The sequence below is a fragment of the Macrotis lagotis genome, chromosome 4 (assembly GCF_037893015.1).
Source record: "Macrotis lagotis isolate mMagLag1 chromosome 4, bilby.v1.9.chrom.fasta, whole genome shotgun sequence".
Taxonomy (NCBI): domain Eukaryota; kingdom Metazoa; phylum Chordata; class Mammalia; order Peramelemorphia; family Peramelidae; genus Macrotis; species Macrotis lagotis.
This window is the reverse complement of record NC_133661.1, coordinates 140,216,439-140,240,518: the sequence shown is the minus strand read 5'-3', so window position 1 is coordinate 140,240,518 and position 24,080 is coordinate 140,216,439. Positions and strand designations below refer to the sequence as shown.

The 24,080-nt window shown below is 36.1% G+C and overlaps 1 protein-coding gene and 1 pseudogene across 4 annotated transcripts in view; both read right to left on the bottom strand.

The window, feature by feature from the left end:
* Positions 1-24,080, bottom strand: part of LRRC28 (leucine rich repeat containing 28) — a 235,992-nt gene that overhangs the window by 84,773 nt on the left and 127,139 nt on the right. For all 4 annotated transcript variants that reach the window (XM_074234188.1, XM_074234189.1, XM_074234190.1 and 1 more), the window contains one exon: positions 13,264-13,470. In XM_074234188.1, coding sequence (XP_074090289.1) covers positions 13,264-13,470 — 207 coding nt within the window. The remainder of the gene's footprint in view (positions 1-13,263; positions 13,471-24,080) is intronic.
* On the bottom strand, positions 411-13,246 carry LOC141521541 (pancreatic progenitor cell differentiation and proliferation factor-like; annotated as a pseudogene).

The window sequence follows — 24,080 nt, the reverse complement described above, 5'->3', positions numbered from 1 at the left end:
AAAAATTTCCAAAGTCTTTACAAAAACATTTGAAGTATCTATCAGAGAAGTCTTTTATAGGGAGTTGGGGGTAGTTAAGAAGGATCTCATCCACACTGGAAATTCAGGGGCCTTATCACACTAGTAATTGGCTATGACCCACTGTTTCCAACCTGGATTGGTTCATCTCCCTTTAGGTAGCTTGGTGGTTCACTGCTCCTGTGGCTCAACATATTGGTGATGATGATGATGATGATTGTTCTTCATTTTTGAAGAATACCATGACATCAGGGAGGTGATGCCATGACAAGTACATGAGTTGGATTTGAGTGAGGGGGGGCTGTGCTAAGTCACCAGCCTCACTTTCTTCTCCAGAGCCATCTGGGTCCAGTAGCCAGATATGAATCAGGATGACTGGAGACACCCTGGAAACAGGGCAATCAGGGTTAAGTAAGTGACTTGCCCAAGGTCATACAGCTAATAAGTGACAAGTGTCTGAGACCATATTCGAACTCCCATCCTCTTGAATTCAAGGCCAGTGCTCTATTGACTGAACTACCTTGTTGACCCTCACATTGTTAATAGAATGAATGTGGAAATCAGATGACTTATCAACTCAGAGCTCTCACACTTAAGAGATTTGCCAGTCTCATCTTCATTTTCCCTATCTGTAGGAATTATAATATCACTATAATATTTGGCCTGGATATATATATTTTGCAAGGATCTAGCTTTAAGTATTTTAGATAAAAATATATTCTGAAGTCTATAAGTTATTTTAAAAAATAAAATGTATTTTAAACTAAGTCATTATTATAAAAGAAGATTATTTAAGTTTGGTGTATTTCCTTTTAGATGAATTCATTTAAAAATTACAATGAATTTTAATAGTCAAGTATTCATACTATTGCCAAGTCAAACTGTAACTTAGAAGAGTCCTTGCTTTCCTTTGTTATAGCTGACAAATGACCAAAATAGATATTTGTGTTTAAAAGAGAAATATCTCTAAAGACTAAATAAGTTCCAATTTACAGAGTCAAGATAGATGAACACAATGGTAGATGGTACAAGAAATCATGCCTGTCTTCTAACTTAGATCTGAAACATGCAGCACTATGCTCTCTCAGAACTTCAGGACAGTCTCTTTGTTTTGTATCCCACTGCAATTCTTTACTAAAGTTGAGCTGATGTTGAGTTTTAGAAACAAATCACAATCCAATGTTGGCACTTATAATATCTATTAATTTAATGAGTTCAAGAAGAAAATGGCAGTTTAAATGATGGCACACTTTACCTTTTTCTTGGGGAATCTATAGTACTTGCTTCAGAAGTCCAAATATATCAGTCACTCAGCCAAAACCAAAAAACTAAAAAACAAAACCCCCAAGCATTCATTAAGCACTTCCTAAGTGTTGTGAGCCTGAAATACAAAAAAACAAAACAAAACAAAACAAAAAAACAATGTCTGCCCTCAAGCGTTCACATTCTAATAGAGGAGAGAAAGGAGTAAGGATTAAGAAGACTGGAAACACATGAAGGAGTTTGATTATATCAAACCTTAAATTTTAAACAGAGAACTTTCTATTTTTTACTAAGTAGGGGAAGTCAGATTTGCCTGTACATTAGAAAATTCACTGTGGCAGTTGAGTACCAGGTGAACTGGAGTGGCAAGATCAATTTATCACAATAAATACTCCAGGTGAAAGGGGTTGATATTACAAACTAGAAAAGTTTCTCTGTGAGTAGAAAAAAGAGTGACTATGTAAAGCATGTCGTAAAGGTATAAATTATAAGATCTGGCAATGAATTTCATATATGGGCTGAGTGAAAATGAGGGATGGAGTAAAAATGAAAAAATTAGGAATAACCAAGTTTTCAAACCTAGGGGTTGAGAGGATGGTCATGTCTTTGACAGAGATAGTGAAGTTGGGAGGAGAGAAGAATTTAGAGGAAAAGGTAGTCTGTTTTAGACATGTTGGATTTGAGATATTTGAAAAGTAATTGGTAATGTAGGACTAAAGGTTAGAAAAGATAAGAGCTGGATAGATAGACCTACTTTGTCTGTACTCATGCTTATGTTCCTTTATTATTTCATTCTCTTTCTGTCTCTCTTTCATTCACAGTAATAGATCTCCCTCCATTCATATCTATATTATCTATAGAAATCTAGATATATTTGCTATATATGTGCATGAATAGATATTTACAGATATAAATCAATGAATCATATGTGTAAATGTGATACATGAACCTATGAGAGCTGAAAGGATCACCAAGTGAGATAGTATAATGAGAAAAGAGAGAGGGAACAGGACAAAGTCTTGGTGAACATGCACATTTAGTAGACACAAATTAAGAACCAGCAAAGGAGACCAAGAAGAAGTGGTCAGAGAAATTATAAGACACACACCTGTGTGTGAAAGGAAAGAGAAATGTAATAAAAAAGCCCAAAGAAAACAAGAATACCCAGTAGAAAAATATGATCTTCCATATAAAAAGCTACAGAAAGGACAAGAAGGGTGAGGACTAAGAACTGTTCATTAGATTTTGAAACTAAGAGATCATTGGTAACTTTGGTAAGAGCAGTTTCATTTGAAAGATAAGATCAGACATTAGTTGACAGAATATACTTTAGAAAATAGTGAGAGGACAAGAAGCAGAGGTGCTCAGTATAGATAACTTCTTCAAGGAATTTAGCTGAGAAGGGGAGAAAATATATACGATGTTAGCTATTATGTAGATATTTCATCTGAGCTTCTACTTCTAACTTATTCTATCCGTTGAAATAACAATACTAATTCTTCATATTAATAAAAAGTTGTGGGTTTTGTAAAGCACTTTACAGAAAGTTCATTTAATCTTTACAAAAACTCTGTGAATGAACTAGGTGCTATCCTCCTTTAACAAAGAAAGAAATAGTATAAGAGGAATTAAGTGAATTGCTCAATCATACAACTGATGTTTAAAGCAGAATTTGAACCCAGAATTTCATCTTTTCAGTCCATCAAGTTATGCACTACATTTGTGCTGTAAGATTTTATTCACTGCTAATAAAGGAAGGATTCAGTCATGTTAAGAATTAGGCTGCTTATATTCTGAGCCACCTTTGAGCAAAATAGGTGTATATTAAGATATCTGTTGTCATTAGAACTAGGGACAACTGTAAACAATAGCCCAGGCCACTCAAAACATCTTTTTCTAGAAGAAAAACAATTTCTACAGTATACAGAATATAGCATTCAAACAGTACCACTTTCTATGATGAAATGTCTCTAGCACTGACTATATATGGATGGTAGGCAGTAGTGAATTACAGTAGGCTACAGATTGCAGGGCAAGAAGTGTAATTAGAAGAACTAAGAAAGGCTAAGGTAAAGCATAATGGACCACTATGGAAGTTGCTAGTGGGGTAGACTAACAACTAATGAACCATTTAAAATCTATGGTCTGTAATCAGGTGAAGCGAGGGTACTAAAAATGTGAGGGGAAAATTCATAAATCATTGGTAGGTTTAAGCAAGAACTGGGATAAAAAGGATGAGGACTAGGGCAAATCAAAATCTAGGGTGAGCTAAATGTGGCACTGGGCTTGTAATCAGGAAGACTCAACTTTGTGAGTTAGAATCTAAACTCAGATATTGATTAGCTTTATGACCCTGAGGAAGTTACTTAACCCTGTTGGCCTCAGTTTCCTCATCTATAAAATGAACTAGAGAAGGAAATGGAAAAACATTCCTATCTTTGCCAAGAAAATTCCAAATGGGGTCACAAAGAGTTGGATACAACTAAACAACAGGGCAAACTTTAAGACATATAATAAACAGACAGATAGGAAATAGGAAGACACAAATAACAAAAGGGAGAGAAATGCCTGAGGTAAAAATTCTAAAGTTAAATAAATCAATAAAATTAATCAATTAATAAACATTTATTTAATGCCCATGAAGTGCCAAAAACTTTGGAAATAATCCTTTTCCTTAAGGACATTAGATTCTATCAAGGGAAATGAATGCAGATAAGTAAACACAAGGAAACTTTTGAGGAGAAACAGTTTTGATGGGCTAGGAGCTGGAGGGTATAAGGAAAAGTCTCCTTTAAGATGTGGAATTCAAGTTGAGACTTTAAAGAAGCTAGAGATTTTAAGAAGTGGGGGTGAGTCAAAAATATGGGGACATTCTGACCAAATGCACAGATATGGGAGATAGAATGAAGTGCACAAGAAAGAACAATTAGATTTATTTGACTGGATAGTGGGAGTAAATAATTCTAGAAATTCTAGTAATAATTCTAGAAAGGAGGTTAGTACTAGATTGTGAAGGGATTTAAATGTTAAACAGAGGGCTTGGTATGCTACCAATGAGGCAATGGAGAATCCTTAGAGCTTTTTATCTAGATAGAGATATGGTCAATTTAGCTTTTGGAATTCACTCTGGCTGGTGTGTGGAAGATGGATTGGAATGGGGACAAACTAAGAGTCTACTTCAATAGTTCAGGCAAGAGGTGACACAAGTGTGAACTATCATGGTGTACGTGTGTGTGTGTGTGTGTGTGTGTGTGTGTGTGTGTGAAAAGAAGGAAAGAAAGTTAAGAGATTTTAAAGTTCAATAAATCAATAAAATTAATCAATTAATAAGCATTTATTTAGTGCCCATGAAGATATTGTGTAGATGGAACTGACAAGACTTGGCAAACTGATTTGATAGGGAGGTGGGGGGGGTGGGGAGAGAGGTTGAGAAAAATGAGGATGACTTAGGTTGTAGAGTTAGGTAGTTAGAAGAATAATGGAAACCTCAATAGAAAGAGGGAAGTGAGGAATGGAATGAAGATTGATAGGGAAAGTTTAAGAGGCTCTCTTGAAAACATATATTTGAGAGGCCTCTAAGATAAATGGTTAGAAATATTCAATAAAAAAAAAAGTGATGATGAAGGACTTGAGCTCAGGAGAGAAAGTCATAGTAAATGTATAGAGTAAGGATTTATTTTCATAGTGATAACTAAACTCAGGAGACCTGACAAGGGACATACTTCTGTGTTGTTGATGGTTGTGTCCTTCATTCTCTAAGAAGACCATGACATTAGAGAGGTGATGCCATGAGAGGCATGGGAATTGGCTTTCAGTGTGGAGGTACTTCACTTCACTTTCTCCTCTGGAGGCATTTGGGTCCAGTGGTCAGATATGAATCAGGATGATTGGAGATGGCCCTGAAGGCAAGGCAATCAGGGTTAAGTGACTTGCCCAAGGTAGTAAGAGTCAAGTGTCTGAGGCCAAATTTGAACTCAGATTTCTTAATTTCCAGTCTAGTGCTCTATCCACTATGCCACCTAGGTGTTCCTGCCCTCAAGAAGTTTACATTCTATTGGTAAAGACAATGGTTATATAAATAAGCCACAAAAAATAAGTATAAGATAATAAGCAGAGGTAGTTAAAACAAGGCAAATTAGGACAGAATTTTTTTTTAAAGACCTAAAAAAGTATGCTTCAATCTGTATTCACACATCATCAGTTCTCTCTGGAGATAGATAGCATTCTTTATCATATGTCCTTTAGAGCTGGATTGGATCACAATATTGCTGAGAGAAGGGAAGTCATTCACAGTTGATCATACTACAATATTGCTGTTACTTTGCACATATATTTTACTTTGCATCAGTTCATATAAGTCTCTGCAGGTTTTTCAGAGCATCCTGCTCATCTGATTCTTAGAACAGATTAGCATTCCCTCATAATCACATGCCATAAATTTCTTTCAGCTTTTAATTCTTTGCCACTTTTTTTAATTCTTTGCCACCAGAAAAAAGTGATGGATAGACTTAGAGGATAGAGACTTCTAGAGAAAAAAAGGTGGCATGCGAGCTAAGCTTTGAAAGAACCCAGGGAATCTAAAGGGCAGAGGCAAGGAAAATCCTATGCAGATACTTAGAAGAAAGGTATAATGTTGTGTGTGAGGAAACAAAGTCAATCCGGCCAGATCATAAAATGTGAATAGAAAGCAATTTTTTTGAAAAGTGCTCAAAGTTTATTAGTTTCTGTTGAGAATAAAGTAAACAAAGTTACTAAGACTGCTGGAAAGCACATAGGTGATTCATATAGTAAAAAAAACACAACTGTGTTTTCTTTTACTTGATTTTTACTGTTTTGCTTTTGTTTTACTTTTTTTTTTAAAAAACCACACATACACACACACAAACACACACACAAACACAAACACACATACAACACAACTACTTCTACACTTAAGCAGCCTGTGTATTCTAAGGGAATAGGTGGAGAGGGGGGAGGGGACGGGAGGGGGAAATGGGCTCTGAAGCCTAGCACACTTCAGAAGCCGGGGAAGCAGCGAGGAGGGTTCTGCTACTCATACAGAAGGCCCAGTGTTGATTTTACTCGGCTCACTGAATGCCGTTTCCTCATGGTCTCCTGAGCCAGGTCACAAGTGATCGTGCCATGAGCAACCAGGAAAGTTGCTGAGTTCTCTGGGGAATACAATTGTCATGAATGGATGATTCGACTTTCTGAAGAAGCTTGCCCACCAATAGCCTAGGTCTGAATAAGGAAGACCTGGATGGTGGGGGATCACTTCCCCAGAGTACTCATCACTTCCACAGGAGCTGTTGCTGGAAGTGGAACCCAGACGCCTTCGGTAGTAATCATGGGTTGCTACAAGTGAACTGCTGGATGGAATTGCTGCCATGTTGCTTGTTCTTCTTGTGATGATGCAAACCTTAGTGGTGGCTCCAAAGTAGTCCCTGTCAGGCAGAGGACTGCGGTGGACAATCATGGGCGACCTGGCTCAGGGGGAAGGGGGCACTAGGCCACAGAGCCCATTTGTAAAGGAGATCACAGGAGGAAACTCCACAGCAATGGAAAATGAGAGAGTTCTTTGGGTTTTCGCAAGTAATTTTTAGTAAGAGTATAAAGATAGATTGGAGTTAGTTCATCTTAAATGCCAAACAGGGGAATCTATATTTGATCCTGAAGGAGAGAACTGCTAGAATACATTGAGCCAAGGCAGTTATATGGTCATAACTGAACTTCTGTCATCTCAGTTTGGTAAAGGAGGATGGACTAGAGAAGGGAGAGATCTGAAATAGGGAGACCAATTAGGAGGTTAATTGCAAAAAAAGAGAGGTGATGAGAAACTGAACTAAAGCTGTGTACTTAAAGAAGAGATGATATAAGATATTGTGGAGGCATAAGTTATGGGACATTTGTGAATAAATTAGAAAAGAAGAGTAAGTTGAGGATGACAAAGTGATTGGAAGGAAGGCAGAGTCCTCAACAGATTTAGGGAAGTTCAAATATACAGAGAGAAGAGAGTTTATGACAGAGTTTTTAGTCACATAAATATGAAGGGGCATGATGATCTAAGAAGTGAGACAGCAGAATCAGTCAAATAGGAAGAGAAACAAAAGTGAGCAGTGACATTAAAAACTTTTAGTATTTAGAAGAAGTAGATGATCAATAGTGTCATATTTTATAGAGGATGAGGATTAAGAAAATGTTATTGGAGTTGAATAAAGGAATCAGTTGAAAATCATTTAAGCAATTTGTGCTAAGTTCTGTGGTAGGATATGGGGATACAAATGCAAAAATGAAGACAATTCTAGCCATCAAGTTGCTTATAATTCAATAGGGAGATACAAAACAAGTTATCCAGGAAGGGGATAATTTGGTTTGGAAAGTTGCAGGAATAATGAGTAGAATCATACAGGAAATTAATGATACCCCCTTTCTGAAAGCACTAGAAAAGTGGATTTATGGTTCCAGAATTGGAATGTGGAGGTGGAAGATTATAGAGGGACTTATACCCAATCCAATGGCCTTTGACACCCTTGATTACTCTCTTTTTCTTGAAATTCTCTTCTCTGGGACAACATTCTTCCTTGGTTTTCCTCTGATCTGATTAGACTGCTCTATAACATTCTTTTCACAGTCTCCACTTCAGGTCCACTAATCATAGTTGTCCCATAAAGCCCTCTTCTTCTCTCCTCTCCTGTCCTCTCCTCTCCTGTCCTCTCCTCTCCTCTCCTCTCTCCCCTTCCCTCCCCGCTCCTCTCTTCTCTTCCTATACTGTTTCATTTGGTGAACACATCAACTCCCATGGATTTACTTAGGGTCTCTATTTTGATGATTCTCAAATCTACTTATCCAATCAATCAATCCTGAAGTAACTACTATCCTTATATCTCACAACTCCAACTGCTTTTCAGACATCTTGAACTGGAGGTTCAGTAGACATCTTAAATTTGATATGTCCAAAACTTAACTCATTATAATTTCTTCCTTACCATTAAGTCATTTTCCCCTTTCAAGCATTTCTTTTACTGCTGAGGGCAACATCATGTTCCCAGTGTCTCAGGCTTGCAACCTAGGAGACATACTAGATCATCTCTCATCTCCTATACCCAATCTTTGCCAAGGCCTATTTACTTCACATATACAACATATTCTCAAATATGGCCCCTTCTCTTCTATAACATTACCACCACTCTGGTGTAAATCTTCATCACCTCATGCCTGGACTATTGCTAAGCTTTTTCCTACTCCAATCTAACCTTCATTTATCCCCCAAAGCAATTATCCCAAATTTCTAGATCTAACTATATCATCACCTTACTCAATAAATTCCAGTGGCTCTAAGATCAAATACAAAAGCCCTCTGTTTGGCATTCAAAGCTCCTAATAACCTTGCTCCCCTCCTACCTTTTCAACCTTCTTATACTTTATTCTCCATTATGTATACTCTGATCCAATGACACTGGCCTCTTTGATGATACAAAAATACTCCAACTCTTGGCTTACTTGGCCATAAAGTAAATGACTTTACATTTTGCTAATAAAGTATGAGGCAAAGTTTTCTTCTGAGAGGAAATTGGTAAGGTGTACTATGGCAGGTTTTAGAAGAGGAGTTTTGGAATTGTCAGTTTGAGAAATCTGTGGTAGTCAATTAGGGAAATATAACAAGACTGACATACAGCAGTGAATATAAAATTAAGATCTGGTACAGTTGCATGACTTCCTCTAGCACCACAGTAAGGAATCAGAAGTCAAAGGTACATTTTCTCTGATTGTCCCACATGCCTGGAATGCTCTTCTTCCTCTATTCTGACTAATTACCTCCCTAGGTCATCAACTAAAATCCTACTTTTTGCAGGAAGCTTTCCTCAGTCTCTCTTAATTCCAATGTCTTCCTTTTATTATTTCTTTTTCATTCTGTATATAGCTTGTTTTGTAAATAAGTTTGAATAGTCTCCTTCACTAGATTGTAAGCTACTTGAAGACCTCTTTTTGTATCCCCAGGAATTGGCTCAGTGCCTGGTACCTGGTAGGAATGTGTGGATGTAGATGTGTATGTGAGTGTACACATGTGTGAGCATATTTTGTTAGGCCCAGCTACCTGTAGACTAAAGTTAAGTACAGATAGCTTGGCCTAGACTAGATGAGATGGGAGAAAAAGAAAACCAGTAATCAAGATAAAATGATTAAGAGATTACTAATAACTTTGAAGAGACTCTTTCACTTAAGTGATGGGGTTGTAAGAATAAAAATAATTTAAAAGTAAAATGAAAGAAAGTAGAAGCAGTAAGTATAAATCATTCCTTCTAGGATATAGGATGATTTATGGAGGGTTGGGTATGGTGAAGTGAGGGTTTTTTTAAAGAATGTTGAAGATATGGAGGCATGTTGTATGCAGTATGGGAGGATCCTGTAGTAAGGGAGAGACTAAAAATTGGAGAGAGAATATATATATATAAAGGCAATCTGCCAAAGAAATGAGAAGGGACAGGACGAAGGGTACATATATGGCACAAGGTCTGGTGCTGGTGAGCAGAAGGGCAATTCTTCAACAGGGACTGGAAAACAGGAAGAAATGGGGGATAATATGATGGGGTTTCAGGATGTAAAGAAAGGGAAGACAAGTTCGCTACAAATGGCCTCTATTTTTTCAGAAAATATGAAGTAAGGTTCTCTTCTGAGAGGGAATGAAGACAGCATGTCGTGGCCTCTTCATTTCTTTCTTACCTGCCTTAATCACAGAATGTGTATTGTCTCAGCCAAACTGAAACTTGGAAACGACCTTAACCTAAAAAGACCAAGGTCTCCCACTACATCTCCAGTTTTCCTGATCCATATCTCATTGCTGGACCAGATGACTCCAAAGGAGAACATGAGGTTGGTGACTTTGTACAATGCTCCCTCACTTAAATCCAAGTCACATGGCATCATCCCTCTGGTGACAAGGTCAAGAATGAAGGACAAACAATGACAACAATAACAGTAGGAGTGTGATATGGGAGACTTTTAAGAAAGAAACTTTGGATCAGTCACTTTGGGCAATGTGATAGGAAGCTAATTAAGTAACTATTATAGAAGGTCTAATTAAGAATTAGATAATATATATTCAGTGAATCCAGTTAGCAGATTTGTATGAATTCCTCTATCACAAGGGAAAACATTAGGAGAAATAAAAGGCAAAGAAAATGAAGAATAGGTTGAAAGTACCAGAACCTGGAAAGAATTTAGTTATACTGTTCCTTACTTTAGGCTCACAGTTTCTATGTGTTTGCTGTTTAGAAAGAAATTAACTCTAACATGGCTATATAGTACTCTGCAATGGAGAAATAAGTAAATGAGAGTATTTGGCTAAAGTGAAGAGTGTGAGCAGGTATGGGCTTGTAAGTATGAGAAAAGCAGCAGTTTCTGGCAAATATACCCTCATCAGCAAAAAAAAAAAAATAATGGTCCATGGAACCAAATAATTCCTATAAAATTCTGAAATAGGGCTATTAATGTGACCACTATTTATCTGAAAGAATGTCCAATACTTCACAGGCTTGTTCTTCATAACAAGGGGAAATACATGGCAGAAGAAACTTGAAAACAATACGGTTTTTTGAAAACTCACATTTGCATTCTTAAGCATGAAGTTAAATAATCTTTCTCTGTTTATGGCTTTGGAAAGTCTGTGCATGGGCTTATACATACCTGCCCTATGAGATAGAGATTAGAGAATAAGGGACATTCATTTATAAGGGGAAAAAGAAAGTCAAATTATTTTTCTTTCCCTTTGTCAAATAATTCCTATTCTTGTACTGTTTACTGAGGAAAGTTGCTTGTTACTGAAAGTTTTCTTTGCATAACTTTTTGAATAAATAATTTAACTGTTACTTAGGGAATATTAGCTTCCAAAAATTATGAAAACTGTTGATTAAGGGAATTTAATTTTTTCTAATGTTTTAAAGAGTTCTTGAAGAGATTTTTGAGTTGAAAAGTAAAAATGAAATATTTAATATATTGGCAAAAAATTCTTTTTTTTTCTGAGGAACAATGATATATAGATCTAGTTCCTTGACCTCAGAGATGAATTATTTACAAAAAGAAAAATGTTTTTGTAAATAAAAAAGCATGACAGTTATTATGACAATTTAAGGCTCTTTGGGGTTTAATATTTCAATTTTTAAATGGCCCTTTTTTTGTTTACAAAAAATAATTCAATTCTCAGGGGAAATAAATGAATTGCTTATCCAAGGGGCTAATATTCCTTGACACAGAGTGAATCAAATTGAATGACTTATAGAAATATATGAAAGAACATATGTTACTATTAGTCACATGATATTTATAGATCAGCAGGTATTGGTATAGCTAATTAGAGAAGACTCTAAAATGCTAATTTTGTACTTATTTATTTTTTTGTCTGGCTCTATCATTGCTTAGACTACCTTGGGATTTTAGTAAAAGTTCTAGTGTTCTAGAAAAAGGAATTTATTTTTCTAGTTGGAGGCCAAATTCTCATTAGTGTCCACCTTTTTTTTAAATTAAATATATGCTGCATTCTTTGTCAAAATTAAACTTGGATTCAGATAAATGGGTTAATATGAATTCTGTAAACTGGGGCAATTTATAGGGGCTTTTCTAGCCTTTGATTTCTTCTTGTATAAAAATGGGAGTCAAGTTCTGTCAGTACTTTTATTATTTATTTCACAAGGTTGTTGTAAGGGAAAAAAATCTTTCTAAATAGTAAAGTGCTTCATAAATGTGATAGGAATAGGTTTGGAAAAAGGTCTAACTCAGGTCAGTGCAGTGATTCAGGTTTGGGGATTAAAATGTAATAAAGAACTTACAGACCATGAAATGCAATAAAATAATTCTACTGATAAGAGATCAAAAGAACCAATTTAAATGGAATATTAACTCCAATAAAAAGGTTTCTGTTCTTCTATAAGTTCCCATGTCAACCAATCATGTTAAGTCAGGAAGGCATTCTCAAAAGGCAGTAGAAGCTCAGGAAAACTTTGTATACTAACTTCCCTTGACCTTGATCCTTTAAGTCTCTGAAAGCAAAGATATTCATTAGCTTCCTCAACCACTTAAGCACCAGCCCACATAAAACAGTCTTATCTTGTAGATACTAAGCCTATGATTGATGACCCTGGAGAAAGAATGAGGCTGAAGACTTTGTGCAGTTCTACCTCACTTATACCCAATTCACATGCAAGTTAAGACAACACCCTTGTGATGCCATCAGTTCTCTTAGAAAATGAAAGAGGAACTACAATAAGACTTCATGGATCCATCCAGATGAGGAACTTCTAACTTTAATTGTCTCAGTTTCTGTCTTCCTATCCTTTTTTTTTATCAGCACCTTCTATACTGATTATAGCCTTGTTGCTGACAGCACTGAAAGGTTAAGTAATTTCCTAAGAGTCACACACAATGACCACTATGTGTCAGAAGTTGAACTTCAGGCCAGTTCTTCCTGACTCTTAGGACATTTTTCTAAATATTATGCTACTCTGGGTTTCATTATATATGTGAGCTACTACTACTGCTGCTAATATTTTAATTTCACTTTCAGAATACTTAGATCTTGTCATGTTTCAAACTTTAATAAATTTTTTTTTTAAATAAAAAGATGGGGGGGCAGCTAAGTGATGCAGTGGCCTTAGAGTCAGGGGGACCTGAGTTCAAATACAGTCTCAGACACTTAATAATTACCTAGCTGTGTGGCCTTTGGCAAGTCACTTAACCCCACTGCCTTGCAAACCCCCCCCCCCCCAAAATAAAAAAAGATGGAAATATATAAAGTGTCTTCTTGGTATAAAAATATTTCTACAGTATAAATTAAAGGCAAAGAACTAAAATAAATAAACTTTCTTTGTTAAACATACTGATATATTGGATACTATAAAAACTGATTTAAAAAATAAAAAATAAGCTTCTTTATCCAAGATAGTAGAATATTTTTTTTTTACAAAACTCTTACTGACAAATGCAACTTACCAAGTGGCAAAAATGCAAGACGGTTTCCAGCCATGGAAAGTTCATTGAGACTAGGAAGTTGACAAAGATGCCGAGGTACACACCATAAGTGATTTCGGTCCACAGTTAAATACTGCAGAGAAAGGCACATATGAAGCCTCTCTGGTAAAGTTAGCAAACGATTGGTAGAAATGTCTAGTGTCTGCAGTTCCTTCAAATCTCCAACCTCTAAAATCAAAATTAATATAAGATAGAATTCTGATTAATTTTATTTCCACAATGAACAAATGAAAACAATTAAGTCAATTCAATAATAAGAAGCAGTAAATAGTCAACATAACCATCAATAAAAAAGCACATGATTTTGGAAGAAATGCAAATACTTCTGAAATAATTAATCTAAATAGTTTCTCTCAACTAGACTGCTAGAATTCAATGACAGTTTTTTGGTGCTAGTGGGGGAAAAAAACAGGAAAAGTTGGAAAACTGAAAGGCAATGAAGTAGAGCCTGAATTATGCTGTTTTAACTTCAGTTTCTGGTCATTTAAAAATTACTCCCATGGGGTGCCTAGGTGGCACAGTGGATATAGCACCAGCCTTGGAGTCAGGAATACCTGGGTTCAAATCCGACCTCAGACACTTAATAATTACCTAGCTGTGTAGCCTTGGGCAAGCTACTTTACCCCATTGCCTTGAAAAAAATCTAAAAAAAATTACTCCCAGGATCAGAACTGAAAGAAGAAAGGGTCTTTAAATGTCCAGCTAGCCTGTATCAATCTTTTGCTTACACACTGTGAGATAATTATTAATATTAAACAAGACAGGTAGATATAAATTAAATACATAGTAAGAAATTTTGAAGAATATAATTATTTACCTAAATGCTGAGGGAATAATGGCAAGGTAACACAAATGTAATGGATGAAATTAGTTAAGGGATATTTCAAGTAGGATATACATTTTAAACAAAATTTCATTTCATACAGGGTTCACTTGGCTTGACTGTCTCTTATTCTCATAAACATGTCCTTTTTGTTCCCAATTTAAGTTCAGGAAAATAAATATGTAGTAGATAAACAGTACAGCAAACAGCTGGTTGTTGGTACATCTATAGTTGTGTCTCCATCAATGGTGATGAGTTTAAGCAATTTGCATTCCCTTGCACAATAAAAAGGTGGCTAATAGGATAGTGTAAGAAATGCAGTTTTAGACAGTGAATAAGTTTTCTTTTAAATTAACTGATTCATATAGCAATCAAAATTCCCTAACCAACTAAGCAAATCAATGTAGTTTGCTGTCTGAAGTCATTACAGTTTGGGATAACATCAAGTTTTTGATCTGGTTAAGATGAAGGAAAACAGGAAAAAATATATCTGTTCATCAGAAATATTTCAGATGATGGATCTCAATGAGATGGGTACTCCTTCTATGGCTTAGGAGTCCTAAGGTCAGAAAATTAAGGAGAAAAATTACAGGAAGTTTCTTAAGTAGAACAACTGTGGACCTTGTGATTCTGTGGACCTTGACTGATAAAACATTAGTCATCATCACTAGTAAAACCTGTTTTGTTTATAAGATTTCTCATCCAATCAATGTCCTTTTTATCTACCAAAACCAAAATTTGATAACAAAAGTCAATTACCTTTCATTTTATGTTTTAGATAACTAAATCTCACATTAGAATATGAGTTTAAGGGGATCAATTAATAAATTAAATGATCAACAAACATTTATTAAACATGTCAGACAGTACTCAAAAATTTTGTGCCAGAGAGCTTGTGCTTCTGGGAAATAAGAGAGAGTGCTGAGCACTCGCTTCATGGCAGTTTATTCTCTGAATATATGGATCAGACAATAATATATGTAAAGTGTTTAACACAGTGCCTGGCAGAACATATTCAGACCTTAATAAATATTTGCTTGCTCTCTTCTCTTTTCCCTTCCCTTGTGATCTTGGGAAGATTCTAAAAAAAGGAGTGTTTAGTCTGAGCACGATGTCCAATGAGCCCCAAATACTACATGGATATGTTTCCTAATTCCCTAGCAACTAATACCTCAGTCTCACAAAACAACTTTGCATTTATTTTGAAGTTACTTATGTATATGTTATCTATTCCAATAGAATATAGATTCCTTGCGGGTAGTGAATGCTTTACTTCTCACTCTGTATCCCCAGCACATTTAGAGAACTTAAAAATGCTTGCTGAACTGAATTGGGTCCTTTGGAAAGCAAATGCCCCCAGGATTTTTTCCTCTTAATGCTAGTAATTCAGAGCTACTATTCCCTGAGGCAAAAATTCCTTCCTCCAGTATCTTTCTCTGAACTCTTACTCTTACAGACCTCAGCCCACCATTCCTCATTCCATATCATATGGACAGTTTATAAATGCACATAAAATAAACATTTATTAATTTACTAAATAGAAAGCACATATAGGATAGATAATATACAATATTCTTATCAAAGGTGCATTCAGTAGTGCATTCAGGAGAATCAAAACATACATAGTCATAACATAGATCAAAAGTTGCCAATAAGAGTAAATTCACAAATCACATGATTTATAAAGCAAAATATGCAAAGTAAAATATGTAGATTAGATATACAGGTAACATGGAATAACACAAAGAAAAAAAGTAATGTAACCAAAATACAATGACCACATGCTATACACAACATATGGGGGTCTATATTCCAAAGCTGAACATTTTATTCATATTGCATACTGAAGTTACAGACGCATAATACATGTACTCCACCAAAGTTCATTATCTGCCTTTATTCTTTCATTGCTCCTGTAGCTTCAAAGTCAGTGTCATCTCAAATAATTTGGTGTGGACATTCCAAAGGTTGGTTCTGCAACCTTACTATCTTTTTTTTTGCAAGGCAAATGGGGTTAAGTGGCTTGCCCAAGGCCACACAGCTAGGTAATGATTAAGTGTCTGAGACCGGATTTGAACCCAGGTACTCCTGACTCCAAGGCCAGTGCTTTATCCACTACGCCACCTAGCCGCCCCTCAACCTTACTATCTTGAGACCCTCTGGCCTGCAGACCATCCTCATGGATGGTCTAAACTGAAGATAACCATCTCCAGTGTTGCCTTTCTCTACTCTTTTTTTTTTGTTTTGTTTTGCAAGGCAATGGGGTTAAGTGGCTTGCCCAAGGCCACACAGCTAGATAATTCTTAAGTGTCTGAGGCAGGATTTGAACTCAGGCACTCCTGACTCCAGGGCTGATGCTCTATCCACTGCACCACCTAGCTGCCCCGCCTTTCTCTACTCTTAATTAGGTAGATTTTCTAACTGAATTTAGCATTAACCAATATGCAGAAATATCTACTATGCTGGATCAGTCTTGTTTACTTTGCCTGATCAAGAAAAGATCAAGATCTGCTACATTTGAATTGTGATCCAAATATTTTCCATGTTAGCCATTTGTCTGGATCCAAGTGTTTATAACTGGGAGGTAAGTTATTCTCAGGTTTCACTGGCTAGTTCTCTATTTTGGTCCTTCATTTTTTTTTACATTTTTGAAAGATTTTATTTGAGTTCTACAAATTTACCCCTATTCTTGCTTCCCTCTCCCCATCCCCCACAGAAGGCCGTCAGTTAGTCTTTACATTGTTTATATAGTATGCATCCATCTAAGTTGAATGTGATGAGAGATAAATCGTATCCTCAAGGAAGAAAAATAAAGTATAAGAAATAGCAAAATTACATAATAAGATAGCGGGGTTTTCTTCTAAATTGAAGGTAATAAGTCTTTGGTCTTTATTCAAACTCCACAACTCCCTCTCTGGATACAGATGATATTCTCCATAACAGGTAGCCCTAAACTGTCACTGATTGTTGCACTGATGGAATGAGCAAGTTCATCAAGGAAGATGATCGCCCCTGCATTGCTGTTAGGGTGCACAACATTCTCCTTGTTCTGCTCATTCCTCTCAGAACCAGTTCATGCAAATCCCTCCATGCTTCCCTGAATTCCCATCCCTCCTGGTTTCTTTCTTTCTTTTTTTTTTTTGGTTAATGTGACTTTATACATTACTAAAATATTCTTGTTCAAGAGTAAACATAATACCCCCTCCTCCCACAAAAATATAGAACCTCATGAGAAATAAAGTAAAAGAAAGAGGAAAAAACTGTGTTTCAGTCTATGTTCTGATACTATCAGTTCTGTCTCAGGTGGATCACATTTTTTATCTCCATCACATAAGTTACTTCCATATCTTTTCACAGTTGCTGTTGCTGATTGTAATTCCCTCCACCTCTTCCTCCCCATTATCATATATTATATTTTCTCTCTTCTTTCACTCTGTCCTTCTTCTAAAATGTGCTGTAGGGTAGCTGAATGGCACAGCAGACAAACCACCAGCCCTGGGACCAAAAGGCCCCAAGCCCACATAACACCCCAGAGACCCAGCAACCACCCGGCCCTGTGGTCCCAAACAGGCCACCCAATCCCAGAACCTTGCAAAAAGAAAAAAAAAGTGTTATATCTGACTATTCTCTTCGATGAGCTACCTTCTCCTCTATCACCCACACCCCCCCTTCTCCTTTTTACTCTAGATGTCTATACCCTATTGAGTGTGTATATATGCTGTTTCCTTTCTGAGACATTTCTGATGAGAGTGAAGGTTCCTTCATTCCCCCTCACCTTCCCCGCTTCCATATCATTGTAAAAAAAATCTTTTATATGAAATATCTTAGCCTATTCCATATCTACTTTCTCTTACTCCCCATACATTTCCCTTTTAACCATTGACTCCATTTTCACAATATATCTTCAAATTCAGCTCTCTCCTGTGCTTCATCTATAAAAGTTCCTTCTACCTGCTCTATTAGATGTAAAGGTTCATATGAGTATTATCAGTATCATTTTTCTATGCAGCAATACATGCAGTTCATCATCATTAAAATGCTCATAATTTACCCTTCTCCTCTACTCTCTATGCTTCACCTGAGTCCTGTACTTGAAGGTTAAACATTCTGTTTAGCTCTAGTCATTTTAACAGGAACATCTGACATTCCCGTTTCATTAAAACTTCATCTTTTCCCCTGAAAGAGGATGTTCAATGTTGCTGGGTAGTTGATTCTCAGTTGCATTTCAAACTCTTTTACCTTCCGGAATATTATATTCCAAGCCCCATGAGCCTTTAATGTAATTGATGCTAAGTCCTGTGTGATCCTGACTGCACCTCCACAATATATCTGAATTGTGTCCTTCTGGCTGCTTGTAATATTTTTCTCTTTGACTTGGGAGTTCTGGAACTTGGTTAAAATATTCCTGGGGGTTGGGTTTTTTTTTTTTTGGATCTCTTTCAGGGAGAAAATTGATGGATTATCTCAATTTCTATTTTGCCTGCTGCTTCTCGGATATCAGGGCAAGTTTCCTGTAGAAATTCTTTAAAAATGAGGTCAAGGCTCTTTTCCTGATCATGACTTTCAAGTATCCCAATTAATTTTTAAATTATCTTTCCAGAGTCTGTTTTTCAGATCAGTTGTTTTTTTCAATGAAATGTTTCACATTTTCTTCTAATTTTTCATTCTTTTGGTGTTGAAGTATTGTGTCTTGATTTCTCACAAAATCATCAGCTTCCATTAGCTCCATTCTACAGCTGAAGGATTTATTTTCCTCAGAGTGCTTTGTTATCTCCTTTTCCATCTGGCCAATTCTGCTTTTTAAAGCATTCTTCTCCTCAATAACTTTTTGAACAGCTTTATCCATTTGACCTAAGCTGTTATTTTCTTCAGCATGTTTCTGGATCTCCTTGACTAAACTGCTGGCTTCATTTTCATGTTTTTCCTGCATCTCTCTCATTTCTTTTCTCAATTTTTCTTCTATCTCCCTTACTTGATTTTCGAAATCTTTTTTGAGCTCTGTCATAGCCTGAGTCCAACTTCTATTTTTCTTGGAGTCTTTAGATGCAGAAACTTGTACTTCTTTATCTTCAGATTGAGTATTTTGATCCTCTTGGGACCTTAGACAAAGTATTTGTCATTGGTCAGGTTCCTTTTTTTTGTTTTTTCCTGTTTACTCATTTCCCCAACCTATGCCTGGTTTTGGGGTGCTTCCTGAGCTTTTGAGTTTTATTGGGATACTCCCACAAGGACCTCAGTGTGTGAGGCTGACTGCTCTCATGATCTATGAATGACCACAAGTGCACCCCTCTGTCCCGGGGGGGAATCCCTGTTCTATGTGGGGTCTAGACTGTGATCAGGATCTGAATGTGGTCAGAGCCCCAGAGTCCTGTTCCAGGGACAAACCTCAGAAGTCTCCCTCCACTCTCTTACCTAAGGTGGGCTAAGCACTCAGGATGCAGCTGCCTAGAGGCTCCTGGCTCCACAAGCCTGCTTCAGTTTCCTGGAACTGGACACGCTGAGTGCTGTGACCAGTTGAGAGCCTGGGCTTTGTGCTGGATCTAGCAAGGTCTCCCTGCTGATCTTCCAGGTTGTGCTTTGTGCTACCTGGGGTATAGATCAGGAAACTACTTCTCCTGCAGGGAGGCTCCCAGGTGCCCTGGAGCTGTTTCTGGGAAGCTGAAGTTTCTTCACTCTGGCAGGGCTCCCTCTCTAACCCCATGGAACAGTTTTCTCACTATTTTCCAGATTACCTTGAGCTGGAGAATTGCCTCACTGGATCTTTCTGTGGGTTGTGTCTCTTGAAAATTTAGTTAGAGTCATAATTTTAAGATTTTTGAAATACTTTGGAGAGAGCACCTAGGAGTGGCTCTTCTCCTGCCCACCATCTTAGCTCGCAGCCCCTGGTCCTCCAAATCTTAAAAGAGGTCACTTAATTATTCTATGAGTAATGGGTAGTTATGATACACTGATTTTGTGGGATCCTGGCAATTCTCTAGAGCTATTTTTAAGACTAGTAGATTTTTCGGTACCTAGGGTACATTCAAGGAGAATAAGGAGGACATTCCACTTGTTTACTATCCCCCCCCCCCCCCCAAAGGATCCTAAGATTTCATAAAGGGCCTCAATTCTTTAGCTGGAGATCTTGACATCAAATTTGGAGCATTCATGTTCCTTTATAAATTCCAAGGAGCATGTGTTCATTTTTAAATTTCTCTGATCTAAGGATACAAGCTAAGGAAACCCCAAACTTCAAGGGATCTCTCAGTCATGAAATGCAGTAATGAGAGTGAATCTCCAAGTCTTCTCTGTCTTCTAAGAATCCAAAATACAACTCAGCAGGCAAATGTGGTTCTTACCTAGTATCAGTCAGTATGAAATAAAGGATGTTTTATCATTCTTGATGGAAACATGAACAAGAATTCCCTTGCAGTGACTTTAAGGGTTTTTCTGTTCAAGTCTCAAGGTCTACAGCATAATATATAGTATGTGATTAAAATGTTCTGGCTAGAGTTCTCCTTGAGGATGGCAAGGCATAGCTCCAGATCTCTGATTCCTGTAAATCTAACGCCTCCTGGAGTAGCTTGCTTTCAACCTTCATGTGGCAGTTTTTAAACAGAGATATAGTGGCCAAGGCAAATACTGATAAAAAAGTATAACTTGTTTGCAAAATCTTACAGAGAGGTATGGAACAAGATTACATGACAACATACATTTTATCCCTGGAAGTTTTTTTGTGTTTAGTGTGAACTAAAATGCAAATTAAATTTCCATATTACTCACTGTCATTCACTGCCATTGAGTGATGAGAAAAAATTATGGTTTGGCTGGGGAAGATCAAGGAAGATTATACAGTGAGGAGCCTCTAGTTGTACTGTTCTTAAATGTTGCATGAGGTTCTAATTTCTGCATTGTGTAGCAGGGCAGGTAGGGACATGTTTCAGTATATTCCGTTATACACAATAGGTAGCAGACAGTGTTATCAGTTTATTGGTTGGCATTTGGTAAATATTATGCTTACTGTTCCTAATCTTGTTTTCACAAGTGTTTTGTACTTTACAGTTGTTGGTATATGTTACTTAATTCTTAGTGTGACTCAGGTGATGAAAGAAGGCATTTTCTTTAGCTATCTCTCATACTTGGAAGACTCTTCTATCTCTTCCCTGACTAATATTCTCTCTGACTTTAAGTTCCAACTAAAACCCACCTTCTACAGGTAACCTTCTCTAAGCTCTTTTCCCACTTTTAATTATTCTTATGTCTCCTGTATACAGCTTACTTAGCATACCTTTTGTGTATGTTTTCTTCCACACTAGGCTGTACATGATGTCATCTTGGCCATGTATATATTTTTTATGATTCAGAAAGAAAAAAAGATCATTTAAAAATTCATCATAAGTGATCAACAAACATTAATTACATGTATCCTATGTGCAAGGTATTTTGTTAAGTGTTAGGGATAGAAAGAAAGGGGAAAAAAGAGTCCCTATCCTTAAGAAGCTTACATTAAAAAAAATTATTTATTTATGGCAATGGATTTAAAGTGACTTGCCCAAAGTCACACAGGTAATTATTAAGTGTCTGAGGTCGAATTTGAACTCAGGTCCTCCTGATTCCAGGGACAGTACTCTATTCACTGCACCACCTAGCTGTCCCCAAGATGCTTACATTTTAATTGGAGAGACTACATATGATAGTTTGCAACTGAATACTCAACTATTAAACAATAGTCAAACAAATATATCCAAGTCTACCAGTAGTTATAAGATCTATTTTCTACAGAGAACTGCATGTAACAAAACTACCAGAATCTTGGAAGATGAACCCAATGATTTATATTGTGATTACAAGGTTTGAAGAAACAAGAGAGCAAGGTGGTGTTGTTCAATTTGAAGTAATGCTTCTGTTTTTAGATTCTACTTTCAGACCTAAATAATCTTGTTAATAATATTAATCTATCCAAAAATCAAATTGAACATTAAACTTTTTAGATTAAAAAAGGATGAAACTGGGGCAGTTGGTGGCGCAGTGGATAGAGCACAGGCCCTGAAGTCAGGAGGACCTGAGTTCAAATCTGAATTCAGACAATAATAACCTGGCTGTGTGATTTTGGGCAAGTCACTTAACCCCACTGCCTTGAAAAAAAGAAAAAAGAAAAAAGATGGAACATACTAGAAGAGGGTATTAAAATATCTTCAAAATGTGAAATATATTTTCATAAGCAGCAACTAATAAAAATATTCTTGGCATAACTGTGAGGAATTGAAGTGACAGTGGCTGGGACAGGATTACAACCTAAATACATCAAATATTGTTTTTATTTTACTTTTATAAATGGGGAGAGCACCCTGCCCATTTAAAAATGTCTTCAAAAGAATTGATTTCAAGTAAGAAAAAACAGTAAGATAATCATTAATGAGATCATAAAAAGTTTTCCTTACTACAAATGCCTTGGCTAAGGGAAAAATATTGTCAGGAAAATAGAAAAGAATAACAAGTTTTCTTATCTGCATCTGAAAAATTAATTTGAAAGAATCAATAAGGTTAAAATCAATGGGAGAATATTTCTGAGTTTTCAAATGGGAGAAGTAATGACATAAAAACATTTTTAGGGACAACTGAATGAAACTGAAGAAGAAAAAAATTCAAAGAGTTAGCAAAAATGTTTTGGGAAACTCTAAGGCAGAAAATTTTAAAATAACTAATGTTATCTTTTAAATCATCTTCCTTTTCCAAATTTAACTTATTCTCACCTCTACATAGAGAGCAATTAAGGTAGAAAAGTAGTTCAGAAAAACTAAATAGTATATAAATTGAGTTTGATCATATATACATTGTTTCATATACTCCCACACCTCTGCAAAGGAGATAAATTTTCTTTTCTCCAAGGCCAAATTGGAGTATTATAATTAGACAGCAGTCAATTTTAATTTTGCCATATCTGTTTTTTCTCTTTCCATCGTTTCAATTATTTTGTATATTGCATTACTGGTTATTATTTAATTTTATATCAGTTCAAAAAATTGTCCCTTGCTTCACTGTATTCTTCATATTTATTATTTTTTAGAGGACAGAGTATTGCAATATTTTCATGTGATATAATTTGCTTACCCATTCTGTATTGATGGGTATTTATTTTATTTCCAATTCTTTGCTACTACATAAAATACTGCTATAAATATTTTTTGTATATTTCTAATTTTGCAATTCTTGGTATATAATCCTACAATGGGATTTTGAACCAAAGGGTGCTATAGAAATATTAGTTACTTCCTCAACATAATTCTAATACGTTTTCAGGAATAGTTAGAAAAATTCATAATTCTATCAATGTTTTATTAGTATGTCTATCTTTCTATAATCCCTCAATAATTATCATGAATTCTTTCAAGGTTACTATGAATAATATTTATCTTTTTATTACTGACTTAGAGAAATTTAGACTGTTTATTATTTGAAATTATTCTTTTGAAAACTGTTAGTTCATTTGTATCTTTTGAAATAAACAAGATGGCTCTTGATCATATACTAGCTGTTTCATAAGTTGTTTTTATCAAAATTTTTTAATTTAATATTTATTCTCATTTTGTACAAATAATGTTTTTATACATTAATAAAATATTCTTGTTTAAGAGTAAATGAAATACCCCTCCCCCCTCATAAATATAGACTCGCTTGAGCGATAAAGTAAAGGGGAGAGAAAAAAATTAAAATTAAAAAAAATAATAGTAACAATTGTAGGTATCCTGGAGCCATGAGCACCTGAGCCCACATCTGGCACCGTACACCCAACAATCACCCAGCCGTGTAACATGCAAGCCACCTGAACCCTACTGCCCTGCAAAAACCAAAAGAAAAAAGAAAAAAAAAAGACCCAAAATAAAATGAAATAGTAATACTAGTAGGGGTGGCTGGGTGGTGGACAGAGCATTGGCCCTTAAGCCAGGATACCCAGGTACAAATCCAGCCTCAGACA